Genomic DNA, 14258 nt, shown 5'->3' on the forward strand with positions numbered 1-14258 from the left:
CTAGACTGAGCGCCGAGCCCCGGCCGGAGCGCCCTAGCCACCGCTTTCTGCGCCCCGCGGCCACCTCGGACGAACTCGAACGCACGTTCCTCTCCTCGCTTTCTCTTGAAAAAACATTTTTTTTTTTTCCTGGAAGTCTCAGGGACGGAGGAGGGGCGCTAAGGCCCCATGTGTGGGAGGATTGGTTCAGCTCCACGAACTTGCACAGATTTTGGTTATTTCTTTGACCGATGGTTATGCTCTGATTTGCGAATTGTTGCAAATTCGCCATTGTTCCCTGGCTGCTTACAAAGTTGGATCCGGAATTTCTTTTCAACCGGGAGCCATTGGTGTCGAAGTGTCTGCAATGAACCCCGTGAATGCTACTGCTCTCTACATTTCCGCGAGCCGCCTAGTGCTCAACTACGACCCCGGAGACCCCAAGGCGTTTACGGAGATTAATAGGCTCTTGCCTTACTTCCGGCAGTCCCTCTCGTGCTGTGTTTGCGGTGAGATGCTTTATATTGCTTTATCAATGCTTGTTTGGAAGCCTGAGCAGCGGTAAAACGACGGCGTGGTAGTTCCTGTAGCTTTTGTTATTCATGCAGTACTGTGGAGTCACTGGTTTTGAAATTTGCCGAGGGACTTTTGGCTTGTGTTTCATAGAGGAAGAGAATCGTTTTACACGTGACGGTTTTATAGCAGTCTTAATGTTCAGACGGTTTAATTCGCCTTGGTTCATCTGGTTGTGGGACTTCAAGTGAGGTAAAATATACATGCACAATTATGCCTACTGTTTTTTTTTTTTTTTAAGCCTAGGCTGCAAGAGCTGATTTAATATCCACCGTGGTTAAACATGGCTAAAACATGTACAAGTGGCGCGAGTGCATTTCCCAAAACTCGTGTTATGTGAGGGTGGTGATGGTGGTATAATCTGACGTATCACAGCTGGAGAACTCGGTGCAGAACTTTCTCTCCGGGTTCGTCAACAGATGTTTTGACGCTTTGACGGTTAACAGTGAGCCTAGGAAGGCTGATGATACTTTTAGTACTTTTTAGTTGGTGGAAGTTTTACAGATTACGTTTTTTATTTATTGTAATTTATGGTTTAGATATACCGCAGCCTGGGAAAGGCTTATTTTAAGTGTTCTTATTCAAAAAGTTACTTTATAGTGGGTGGGATAATTTAAATAATTTTAAAGAAATTAAGCCTTGAAATTGTCTAATTGAAATGTCTCAAAAGTGATAGTAACTTGGGTTAACTGTGCGTGTGTACTAATTGTTTTTTTTTTTCCAAAAACCAGGCTGAAACGTTAGTACAAAAGAAAGGGAAACTGGGACAGTGATATTATGTGAGGGTGCTGCAAAAAGTTAATAGAAAATAATTAAAGTACCACTTTATGTGGTGCAGAAATTTGTGCATTCTATGCAGTTTTCATAGTAAACATTTCTCATAAACTTTTTATATACTCAGTTTTCTTACTCTACGTGAAATCTTGAAACTTTTGTTGATCCACTTGTTGAAATTCAGGCACTTTCTGGGTTCCACTTATTTAAAATTAGGTAAAGGAAAAGTCATTTTGTGACAAGTGGCTGAAGTGGTATTTGAGATGTGTCTGGCATTCTCTGTAACACCGAGGCGAGAGACACGGTGCAGAAGAGGTGAAGTGAAGTGTGTGTGTGTGTGTGTGTGTGTGTGTGTGTTTGTGCCAGGTACTTAATCTCATAAACATTTAAGTAACTGAGTTAGTAAGTGATTAAGTGCTACTATGACTAGTAACAGACACTTAACACCTTTATAGAGTAGAAGTTGCCCAGGGCAAATCCCTTAACTGCCTGCAGCCTCAGTATTTTGATGTGTAAAAATAAGAGCTTTGGGCTAGATTCAAAGTTTTTAGCTTACATTTTACAAATGTAAATGTCTAGAGAATTTTCTTAGTTTCATTGTACCCCCCCTTACCTCATTCTCGCTTTTATGGAATATTTGTTTTCTCACAGTTTTTGATGATTCAAAGACTGAATATAGAACTGCATAACTTCCTTCTCCATAGCCTTGTGGTTGGGGGATGCTGCTATTATCGTGAAGTGGAGAAAGTAAAGGCATATGGCAACCCATCTTGTCTTGCTGAAACAGCAATAGTGAGTGGTATCATTAACGGGTTACACCTGGAGATCTGGTAGGCCCCCCTTTTTACTAAGTAGGTGGGATTTAATTCTCTAAGAGGAAAACTAATTTTGAATCAGGTATGTTTTGGGACCCTAAGTTATTGGTAGCTTCAGGATAGTGGTGCTCTTACTGAATATTTTCTTTTGTAGTTTTTACTATAAGGTGTGTGGGCTCATGGGGTGAGGGGGATGGCCACCCACAATCCCTTTCCTATTCTCTTTTCTGCATTTGGGGCACACATGCCACATGTGCCTGGTATGTCCTGTAAGTCACCTGGTCCGGGACTCAAACTGCCTTGTTGATCAGGTGGAATCCAGCTTCTTTAACCTCCATGCTACTGGCTGATTCCTAACCTGGAGTTTTAGAAATGACATTAAAGATGAATCTACATATTGACAGAAAAATAACCAACTCTAAAAATGAATAATTAATAATTAATGCGGTTTATTTCCAAGCAGAATATGAGTGACCTAGGCCCGGAGAAGAGGCATACATACACACCTTTTCTCGGGGTGATCATGTCCAGGGATTCCTTTTATTTGATTTTTTGAGATTGACAGACAAAATTAGTGATGAGATTTCCATTGGTCTGGCCCAAATAAAAGGTGGGACATGTGGAAGCTGGGGCTTGTTGGTTATAGGTGGGTTCCACACTTCCTAGGTTGGTGATTGGATGGGAAGATAGAGATTAGTAAAAGAAAGGCTTAATCTACATCTCAAGGAAAAGGGAAGTTCTGTGTCTTGGGAGGAGGTGAGCAAAAGAATACACAGTAATCCTTGAAAATATACATCTCAAAGATACTTTGCCAGGGACATGATGTAGGAAGAATCCTGTTAATGGGAAAAAAATTAAAAACTGTTACTGTTTGTGGGCCTGACTTCCCTAGTCCCTTTTGAAAGGACTTTGGACAGTAGGGAAAAAGTCAGATTTCTTGTCCTCATACATATACAAAAAGTCCCAACTGTGACCTTTTAAAAATCAGTCTTTATTTAAATAATTATTTTATTTAACTATTTATTTTATTTTGACGTAAGAGGGACAGACAGAGAGGGAGAGAAAGTGAGAAAGCAAGCCACCAGGTCCGGGATTCAAACCATGGATGGCCATGTGGGAGTACAGTGCCTGTAGCTACCATGTCACCTGCCGGCTCCTGTGGAAAAGATTTGTGGGTTCCACTTCTCCCTTAAAAGTGAGTAGCTGGGGGGCCGGCAGGTGGCATAGTGGTTAAGGACGCTAGACTCCCACATGGCTGACCACGGTTCAAATCTCAGACCTGGCAGCTTGTTTTCTCTCTCTCTCTCTCTCTCTCTCTCTCTCTCTCACACACACACACACACACACACACAATCCCTCTCTAGTCAAATTAAAATGAATAAATAAATAAAGTTAAAATAATAAAATAATTCTTTAATATAAAAAGTGAGTAGCTGGTTGGGGCCGGCAGGTGGTACGGTGGTTAAGGATGCTGGACTCCCACATAATAGACTAAAGTTCAAGTCGGCTTGCTTTCTCACTTTCTTTCTCTCTCTTTGTCCCTCTCTGTTCAAATTAAAATAAATGAATAAATAAAATTAATAAAATAATTATTTTTAAAAAAAGTGAGTAGCTGCCATGAAGTGTCAGTAATAGGGATGTATGTAGGTTCATGTCTATCCTCCCCCATCACTTTTGACGTAAGTCTGGAGTTATCAAGAGGTAGAAAACAGTTACTTGAATTAAGCTCTAGCATTTAATCATCTTTTACCAGGTACTGTCCTACATTTTTTCCTTAGCTCAAAAGTATAAACTTATTCAAATCAATGTATGCATGTTCAGTCTTATTTTGTGAAGATAATAAATATGTAAAAATAAAATTGAATTCTCGTGGAGTTGTAATAGGAAGTTTGTTACAACAGATCTTTTAACAGTTGACCCAGCCCACCTTTTCAGCTTTATATTTAACTGCTCTTACATCATTTCTCTGCTCCAGCCAGATTAATGTTTTCTGTATTTTCAGACATGCCTTTAATCGTCTTCTTTTCTCTACCTTTGCTCCCTAAAGTTTCTTCTAAATAGTTTTCTCTAAAGATCTAACTCATCAACTCCCTCTTCCTTACTCAGTCCAGGAAAAAATTCTTTGTCCTCTGAACCTCTGTAACCCTTTGTGCCAGCCATGAAGTACTGTTAACTCCTTTCATCGCTGTTTTTATATTTGTCTGTTTTTTCTGACATATATGTGTATAAGATATCATTTATGTATGTATGTATATATACACACATATACACACACACCTTTCTAGGGAAAATGCTATTTTTGTACCTTTTTTTTTTCGTTCTTCCTGCTTTATCATCTCTCCTAAGACTTGCAGGTAGGTGTTTATGACAAAGAGTGAGAGAGAATAGGGAGAGAAAGTAAAAGTTCTACAAGCTTTGTTCAAATTTTGGCTCTTTTACTTACTCAGTAGGCAAGTTGTTTTAACTTTGTACCTCAGTTTCCTTTATGTTCTTTTAAGTCTGTCTCACCAAATTTGTATTATATGTAGTCTTATTTTTAAAAATTATTATTTTATTTAACTTTATTCATTGATTGATTTTTATTTGGCCAGAGAGGGACAGAATGAGAAAGAGGAAGGGATAGAGCAAGGGGAGGAGAAAGCAAGCTGCCAGGTCTGGGGCTCAAACCATGGTCAACCAAGTGAGAGTCCAGTACCCTTAGTCACTATGCCACTTGCTGGCCCCCTGTGGCCTTTTTTTTTTCCCCCCCTAATCAACTGAGTTTTATTTGTTGTATAAACCAAACCACCTAACATCTTTCAGGTGAAAAAGTACTAAATTTGAATAAAGATATTACAAAATGAATTAGAGCCCAATAAAAATTAGCTTTAGGGAGGGAACATAATAATACTCAATTAAGGCAAATACGTTTATAGACCACAGATTAGTTTATTTTTAACACCCATCATGCAATAAATTCACAGGGAATAGGTTTCAGTAGCTCAGGCTCCTTTCCATTGGTTCTCCCTGTGGTCTTATTTATTTATTTTTTTTTGTAGAGGTTTTTTATTTGCTATAGGGCGCATGCGCTTGCCAGAGAGACAGAGACAGACAGAAAGTGAGAAATTACCCCCCCAGGGGGGATAGCCACGCCACAATCCCTTCTCCGCTCTCTGCTCCCTCTGCTCTCCTCTCCAGATCTTGGGCACGCACGCACAGGCGCCCGGCGTGAGTTTTAAGCCACTGGGTCCGGGACGCGAACCACGGTGGACTACATGGGAGTCCAGTGACATAGCCATTACACTAACTGCTGCTCCCTCCCTGTGGTTTTATTTTGAAAGAAGTTTGTAAAATCCTTTTGAACCTGGGACCAGTAGGTGGCGTGGTGGTTAAGGTGCTAAGGCACTGGATTCCCACATGGCCCAACTTTGAGCTCCAGACCTGGTGATTTGATAATGTGTGGGTTTCCTAAAATCTCAGGAGGAGAATGGAGAAGGGATTTCATTGTGACCATCAACGCTGGGGCTGATTTCTCACTTTCTCTCTCTCCATTTCTTTCTTGTGACTTATAGCAAAAACCTTAAAAAAAAAAAATCTTTTAAACCTATTAGAACAAGCCCGCAGATTCAATGTCAGGCACATGTTAGGTGTTTTATATCTTACCTTTGCACAGAAGTAGAGAATGGTGGGAGAAGATGTGGGAAGAGTGAGTTGTCTGGTCAATTATTGTCAAACCTGGGTTATTCAGTGGAATTAAGGTTTTGTCATAATTCTTTGAAATGTTAAGTAACTGATTATCAACTGTTTGGTTTTCAGTTGCTTTGTATATTTAAACCTTCTGAAGCTTTTAGTGAATGGGATAGCTGTGCCCCCAGAGAATCACTGTGCTTTCTAGGCCACTGAATCAGTGACCAAAACAGTATCATTGTTTGTACTATTTTTAAGTATTAGTTCATTGCTCTTTCTCTAAATGTTGAATTTGCTTCACCAGGAAGTAGAATTTGCTTACATTTTGATGGTGTGAGAGTTAATAGATTCATAGGGATTTTAAGTTTTCATTATGCTTAATGATATGACAGACTTTGTACAGAGTCAAATTGTTAGAATTGGAGGGGCATATTGAGTGGGAAAAAAACACCCTTGAAGATATTTGAAGTTCTGTAAATTATCATATTATCAAATTTCTTCTCAGGCATATGAATATTTTCCTGGTGTTTTAATTAAGAGTTCAAAAACAAAGTGGTTGTGGCTTTGGATTACTGAATGGTAGTGGACCTTTTAGACATCCGGGTTTCCTCATTTATAAAATAGGAAGGAAATCAAGGTTTAATGTTTCCCAGTACATAGGGTGACTTACAGTGATCAGCTTTTTGTTTTTTGTGTTAAGGACTGAAAAAACAAAACCTGAGCTTTTCTTTTTTTGGAGAGGTTTTTACTATAGAGCACATGCATGTGTTTGCCAGAAAGAAAGAGAGACAGAGACAGAAATAAAAAGGGAGAAATCACCCCCCAGGGAGGATGGCCACACCACAGTCCCTTCTCCATTCTCCCCTTGGGATTTTGGACATGTACTCACACGTGCCCGCCATGAGTTTAAGCCACTGGATATAGGACTCAAACTGCAGTCCACCATACGGGAGTCCAGCAACATAGCCTTTACGCCAACTGCTGGTCCCCTGAACTTCTTACTCCTGCCTGTCTTATATCCATTCCTTAGGGTGAGAGCCTCACTTGTCTTATACCTGACAGTGTCTGGCTCAACACATATTTAATTATTGAATAGATGACGACTTGTACTTTGGAAAAGAAAACTTTTTAGTATCATGTCAAAGAAAGTAGGGCAGACTCAAAGAATATTCCTTAAAAATCAAATAGATTTAGTGACCAGCGGGCGGCATGGTGATTAAGGCACTGGACACTCCCACGTGGCGGACCATGGTTTGAGTCCTTGACCTGGTGGCTCTCTCTCTCTCTGTGTCTCTCTGGTCAAGCTAAAATAAATAAATGAATAAATAAATTTAAATGAATTATTCCTTAAGAAAATAAAATAGATTTAGCTTTATATGAAGGGCTTTTTTCATGTTCTGCATTTTTCTTATTTTGATAGGAGACTTGAGGCTCTCTCCTAGCGATAGAACCCTCATTATCTTGGGCTGTCCCTGTGACCTAGTTCTTATGGGGGCAGAATCCCACATATCTGACCGTGGTTTGCATCCTGGTCTTGGCAGCTTGAAAAATACGTAAGGCATGTGCTCAAGCATGCCCGAAATCCCACGTGGCGGACCATGGTTTGAGTCCTTGACCTGGTGGCTCTCTCTCTCTCTGTGTCTCTCTGGTCAAGCTAAAATAAATAAATGAATAAATAAATTTAAATGAATTATTCCTTAAGAAAATAAAATAGATTTAGCTTTATATGAAGGGCTTTTTTCATGTTCTGCATTTTTCTTATTTTGATAGGAGACTTGAGGCTCTCTCCTAGCGATAGAACCCTCATTATCTTGGGCTGTCCCTGTGACCTAGTTCTTATGGGGGCAGAATCCCACATATCTGACCGTGGTTTGCATCCTGGTCTTGGCAGCTTGAAAAATACGTAAGGCATGTGCTCAAGCATGCCCGAAATCCTGACAGGATGGAGATATGGAGTGACCACGCCCCACTGTTGGAGGGGGGGCTTGTTCTGTGACAAATACATGTACCCTCTGGCAGTGGGGAAAAAAAACCTCTAAATTTTCAAATCTCTTTCTGCTTTGAGACTATTGGCAAACAACAGTTTGCAAATAGCAAGAATCTTCTCTTAAATAATTTGGACATATAATCTTGAGTGACTTACTTTAAACTGCTTTTCTTTTAGAAGGTAGCTAAACTAAAGGCCACTAGAATAATTGTCATAGAAATGTTTTTTCTTTTCATATGAGTTTATTTGATAATTTAAAATTTTCTTTTAAGATTTATTTTAATTTTAACTTTATTTATTTATTTATTTTAATTTGACCAGAGGGGGACAGAGCAAGAGTGAGAGTGAGAGAGAGGGAAAGTGAGAAAGCAAGCTGTCAGGTCCAGGACTCAAACTGCAGTCAGCCATGTGGGAGTCCAGTGCCCTTAACTACCATGCCACCTGTCAGCCCCAAAGTTTTATTTTTCTTGAACTTAAAAATTACTGTCATTAAACCTTTCATTTTTGGCCTAGCAATGTTAGCCTGCTTTGATTCAGGGTGCTACTGGCAGGCTGAAGTCACATGGGAGGTCTTGGTGTAATTTCTGGCCTTACCCTAAAAAGCTAGGCATGGTACTACATGCCTGTAGTCCCAGCTACTTGGGAGGCTGAGGTAGGAAGAGTGCCACTTGGTGAGACCTTGTCTTCAAAAGAAACCCAAAAAAGTGTATCTATATATGTTACAGCCACTTTCCTACTTAATGACCCACCTATTAATATTTAATGACCTATTGGAACTTAACTACCAGCTTTCCAGCTTGCAGATTCCCCTTTCTTAGTCTTTTTTCCTGCAGTTGGTTAGTATTTACTACATGAAGCATTAGAAATCATGTAAGACTGCAAATTTTGTTTATAAATTTGCACAGTATTATGCATACATAGTAGTATTCAGAGTAAATAAAAATAATTACACTGGATTTATATTACTGCAAAATGGTATTTCTTGTTCCTTTCTGGCCTTTATTTATTTATTTATTTGGAGAGGTTTTCACTATAGGGCGCCTGCGCTCGCCAGACAGACAGACAGAGAGACAGAAAGTGAGAAGTCACCCCCCAGGGGGGATGGCCATGCCGCAGTCCCTTCTCCATTCTCCTCTCGGGATCTTGGGCACGCATGCACAAGCGCCTGGGGTGAGTTTTAAGCCACCGGGTCCAGGACGCGAACCGTGGTCTGCTACGTGTGAGTTCAGCGACATAGCCATTACGCTAACTGCTGGTCCCTCTGGTCTTTATTTAATGTGTCTTTCTGCTTGGACAGAATTACTTTATTCTAGTGTGGTATTGCATGATAGCTATTGAAAAACAAGTAATTTATGATGCCAAGACACATCACAAAACATTTGCCTTTTAACTTTTTGCTTATTGACCACTTTACTTACGGACCTAGGCATAGGAACGGAACTTGGCCATTAAGCGAGGAGTGGCTGTGTTGTGGTAAGCACATAAAATTTCCTTTTTTTTTTTTTAAGGTTTTTGCTAGAGGTCTGTGCATGTGCTTGCTGGAGAGAGAGAGATACATAGAGAGGGAAAGTGGGAAATAATCCCCTGGGGAGGGGATGGTCAAACTGCAATCCCTTCTCCATGTTCCTCCGGGATTTTGGCATGCATTCATGCATGTCCAGTGTGACTTTGAGGCTGCCAGGTCTGAGACTCGAACATTGGTCGACTATGTGGGAATCCAGTACCTTAACCACCATGTCTCCTGGTCCCCAAATTTACTCTTTTTTATCCTCTTTCTTACTGTTACTTTTGTAAATTTTCAGAGGGTACATGTGCTTGCTGGAGACAGAAAGTGAGAAAGCACCCTCTATGGGGAATGGCCGTATCGCTGTCCCTCTTCATTTCTCCTTTCTTTTGGGATTTAGGGCACATGTGCACATGTGTCCTGTGTGTTTTTCAAGCCACCAAGTCTGGGACTTGAACTACTTAGTTGACCATGTGGGATCCAGCCGCCTTAACCACCACACCACTAGCTGGCATATCCTTTTTAGTATTCTAAAAATTCTGAGATACTTGTTTCTACTTAGGTGTGTTTATAAACACAAAATTACCTTAGGGAAATGTAGAGGTTTTTTATTTGCTATAGGGCGCATGCGCTTGCCAGAGAGACAGAGACAGACAGAAAGTGAGAAATTACCCCCCCAGGGGGGATAGCCACGCCACAATCCCTTCTCCGCTCTCTGCTCCCTCTGCTCTCCTCTCCAGATCTTGGGCACGCACGCACAGGCGCCCGGCGTGAGTTTTAAGCCACTGGGTCCGGGACGCGAACCACGGTGGACTACATGGGAGTCCAGTGACATAGCCATTACACTAACTGCTGCTCCCTCCCTGTGGTTTTATTTTGAAAGAAGTTTGTAAAATCCTTTTGAACCTGGGACCAGTAGGTGGCGTGGTGGTTAAGGTGCTAAGGCACTGGATTCCCACATGGCCCAACTTTGAGCTCCAGACCTGGTGATTTGATAATGTGTGGGTTTCCTAAAATCTCAGGAGGAGAATGGAGAAGGGATTTCATTGTGACCATCAACGCTGGGGCTGATTTCTCACTTTCTCTCTCTCCATTTCTTTCTTGTGACTTATAGCAAAAACCTTAAAAAAAAAAAATCTTTTAAACCTATTAGAACAAGCCCGCAGATTCAATGTCAGGCACATGTTAGGTGTTTTATATCTTACCTTTGCACAGAAGTAGAGAATGGTGGGAGAAGATGTGGGAAGAGTGAGTTGTCTGGTCAATTATTGTCAAACCTGGGTTATTCAGTGGAATTAAGGTTTTGTCATAATTCTTTGAAATGTTAAGTAACTGATTATCAACTGTTTGGTTTTCAGTTGCTTTGTATATTTAAACCTTCTGAAGCTTTTAGTGAATGGGATAGCTGTGCCCCCAGAGAATCACTGTGCTTTCTAGGCCACTGAATCAGTGACCAAAACAGTATCATTGTTTGTACTATTTTTAAGTATTAGTTCATTGCTCTTTCTCTAAATGTTGAATTTGCTTCACCAGGAAGTAGAATTTGCTTACATTTTGATGGTGTGAGAGTTAATAGATTCATAGGGATTTTAAGTTTTCATTATGCTTAATGATATGACAGACTTTGTACAGAGTCAAATTGTTAGAATTGGAGGGGCATATTGAGTGGGAAAAAAACACCCTTGAAGATATTTGAAGTTCTGTAAATTATCATATTATCAAATTTCTTCTCAGGCATATGAATATTTTCCTGGTGTTTTAATTAAGAGTTCAAAAACAAAGTGGTTGTGGCTTTGGATTACTGAATGGTAGTGGACCTTTTAGACATCCGGGTTTCCTCATTTATAAAATAGGAAGGAAATCAAGGTTTAATGTTTCCCAGTACATAGGGTGACTTACAGTGATCAGCTTTTTGTTTTTTGTGTTAAGGACTGAAAAAACAAAACCTGAGCTTTTCTTTTTTTGGAGAGGTTTTTACTATAGAGCACATGCATGTGTTTGCCAGAAAGAAAGAGAGACAGAGACAGAAATAAAAAGGGAGAAATCACCCCCCAGGGAGGATGGCCACACCACAGTCCCTTCTCCATTCTCCCCTTGGGATTTTGGACATGTACTCACACGTGCCCGCCATGAGTTTAAGCCACTGGATATAGGACTCAAACTGCAGTCCACCATACGGGAGTCCAGCAACATAGCCTTTACGCCAACTGCTGGTCCCCTGAACTTCTTACTCCTGCCTGTCTTATATCCATTCCTTAGGGTGAGAGCCTCACTTGTCTTATACCTGACAGTGTCTGGCTCAACACATATTTAATTATTGAATAGATGACGACTTGTACTTTGGAAAAGAAAACTTTTTAGTATCATGTCAAAGAAAGTAGGGCAGACTCAAAGAATATTCCTTAAAAATCAAATAGATTTAGTGACCAGCGGGCGGCATGGTGATTAAGGCACTGGACACTCCCACGTGGCGGACCATGGTTTGAGTCCTTGACCTGGTGGCTCTCTCTCTCTCTGTGTCTCTCTGGTCAAGCTAAAATAAATAAATGAATAAATAAATTTAAATGAATTATTCCTTAAGAAAATAAAATAGATTTAGCTTTATATGAAGGGCTTTTTTCATGTTCTGCATTTTTCTTATTTTGATAGGAGACTTGAGGCTCTCTCCTAGCGATAGAACCCTCATTATCTTGGGCTGTCCCTGTGACCTAGTTCTTATGGGGGCAGAATCCCACATATCTGACCGTGGTTTGCATCCTGGTCTTGGCAGCTTGAAAAATACGTAAGGCATGTGCTCAAGCATGCCCGAAATCCTGACAGGATGGAGATATGGAGTGACCACGCCCCACTGTTGGAGGGGGGGCTTGTTCTGTGACAAATACATGTACCCTCTGGCAGTGGGGAAAAAAAACCTCTAAATTTTCAAATCTCTTTCTGCTTTGAGACTATTGGCAAACAACAGTTTGCAAATAGCAAGAATCTTCTCTTAAATAATTTGGACATATAATCTTGAGTGACTTACTTTAAACTGCTTTTCTTTTAGAAGGTAGCTAAACTAAAGGCCACTAGAATAATTGTCATAGAAATGTTTTTTCTTTTCATATGAGTTTATTTGATAATTTAAAATTTTCTTTTAAGATTTATTTTAATTTTAACTTTATTTATTTATTTATTTTAATTTGACCAGAGGGGGACAGAGCAAGAGTGAGAGTGAGAGAGAGGGAAAGTGAGAAAGCAAGCTGTCAGGTCCAGGACTCAAACTGCAGTCAGCCATGTGGGAGTCCAGTGCCCTTAACTACCATGCCACCTGTCAGCCCCAAAGTTTTATTTTTCTTGAACTTAAAAATTACTGTCATTAAACCTTTCATTTTTGGCCTAGCAATGTTAGCCTGCTTTGATTCAGGGTGCTACTGGCAGGCTGAAGTCACATGGGAGGGCTTGGTGTAATTTCTGGCCTTACCCTAAAAAGCTAGGCATGGTACTACATGCCTGTAGTCCCAGCTACTTGGGAGGCTGAGGTAGGAAGAGTGCCACTTGGTGAGACCTTGTCTTCAAAAGAAACCCAAAAAAGTGTATCTATATATGTTACAGCCACTTTCCTACTTAATGACCCACCTATTAATATTTAATGACCTATTGGAACTTAACTACCAGCTTTCCAGCTTGCAGATTCCCCTTTCTTAGTCTTTTTTCCTGCAGTTGGTTAGTATTTACTACATGAAGCATTAGAAATCATGTAAGACTGCAAATTTTGTTTATAAATTTGCACAGTATTATGCATACATAGTAGTATTCAGAGTAAATAAAAATAATTACACTGGATTTATATTACTGCAAAATGGTATTTCTTGTTCCTTTCTGGCCTTTATTTATTTATTTATTTGGAGAGGTTTTCACTATAGGGCGCCTGCGCTCGCCAGACAGACAGAGAGACAGAAAGTGAGAAGTCACCCCCCAGGGGGGATGGCCATGCCGCAGTCCCTTCTCCATTCTCCTCTCGGGATCTTGGGCACGCATGCACAAGCGCACGGCGTGAGTTTTAAGCCACCGGGTCCAGGACGCGAACCGTGGTCTGCTACGTGTGAGTTCAGCGACATAGCCATTACGCTAACTGCTGGTCCCTCTGGTCTTTATTTAATGTGTCTTTCTGCTTGGACAGAATTACTTTATTCTAGTGTGGTATTGCATGATAGCTATTGAAAAACAAGTAATTTATGATGCCAAGACACATCACAAAACATTTGCCTTTTAACTTTTTGCTTATTGACCACTTTACTTACGGACCTAGGCATAGGAACGGAACTTGGCCATTAAGCGAGGAGTGGCTGTGTTGTGGTAAGCACATAAAATTTCCTTTTTTTTTTTTTAAGGTTTTTGCTAGAGGTCTGTGCATGTGCTTGCTGGAGAGAGAGAGATACATAGAGAGGGAAAGTGGGAAATAATCCCCTGGGGAGGGGATGGTCAAACTGCAATCCCTTCTCCATGTTCCTCCGGGATTTTGGCATGCATTCATGCATGTCCAGTGTGACTTTGAGGCTGCCAGGTCTGAGACTCGAACATTGGTCGACTATGTGGGAATCCAGTACCTTAACCACCATGTCTCCTGGTCCCCAAATTTACTCTTTTTTATCCTCTTTCTTACTGTTACTTTTGTAAATTTTCAGAGGGTACATGTGCTTGCTGGAGACAGAAAGTGAGAAAGCACCCTCTATGGGGAATGGCCGTATCGCTGTCCCTCTTCATTTCTCCTTTCTTTTGGGATTTAGGGCACATGTGCACATGTGTCCTGTGTGTTTTTCAAGCCACCAAGTCTGGGACTTGAACTACTTAGTTGACCATGTGGGATCCAGCCGCCTTAACCACCACACCACTAGCTGGCATATCCTTTTTAGTATTCTAAAAATTCTGAGATACTTGTTTCTACTTAGGTGTGTTTATAAACACAAAATTACCTTAGGGA

At 40.6% G+C, this 14258-nt stretch overlaps 1 protein-coding gene across 1 annotated transcript in view; it reads left to right on the forward strand.

The window, feature by feature from the left end:
* Positions 1–6: 6 nt before the first annotated feature.
* MSL2 (MSL complex subunit 2) overlaps positions 7–14258 on the forward strand; it is a 40840-nt gene continuing 26588 nt past the window's right edge. The window contains exon 1 of the mRNA XM_006171545.2: positions 7–488. Within this exon, the coding sequence (XP_006171607.1) occupies positions 347–488 (142 nt within the window). The 5' untranslated portion in view covers positions 7–346. The remainder of the gene's footprint in view (positions 489–14258) is intronic.

Source organism: Tupaia chinensis, unplaced genomic scaffold, assembly GCF_000334495.1.
Source record: "Tupaia chinensis unplaced genomic scaffold, TupChi_1.0 Scaffold149831_1, whole genome shotgun sequence".
In the NCBI taxonomy this organism is placed as follows: Eukaryota; Metazoa; Chordata; class Mammalia; order Scandentia; family Tupaiidae; genus Tupaia; species Tupaia belangeri.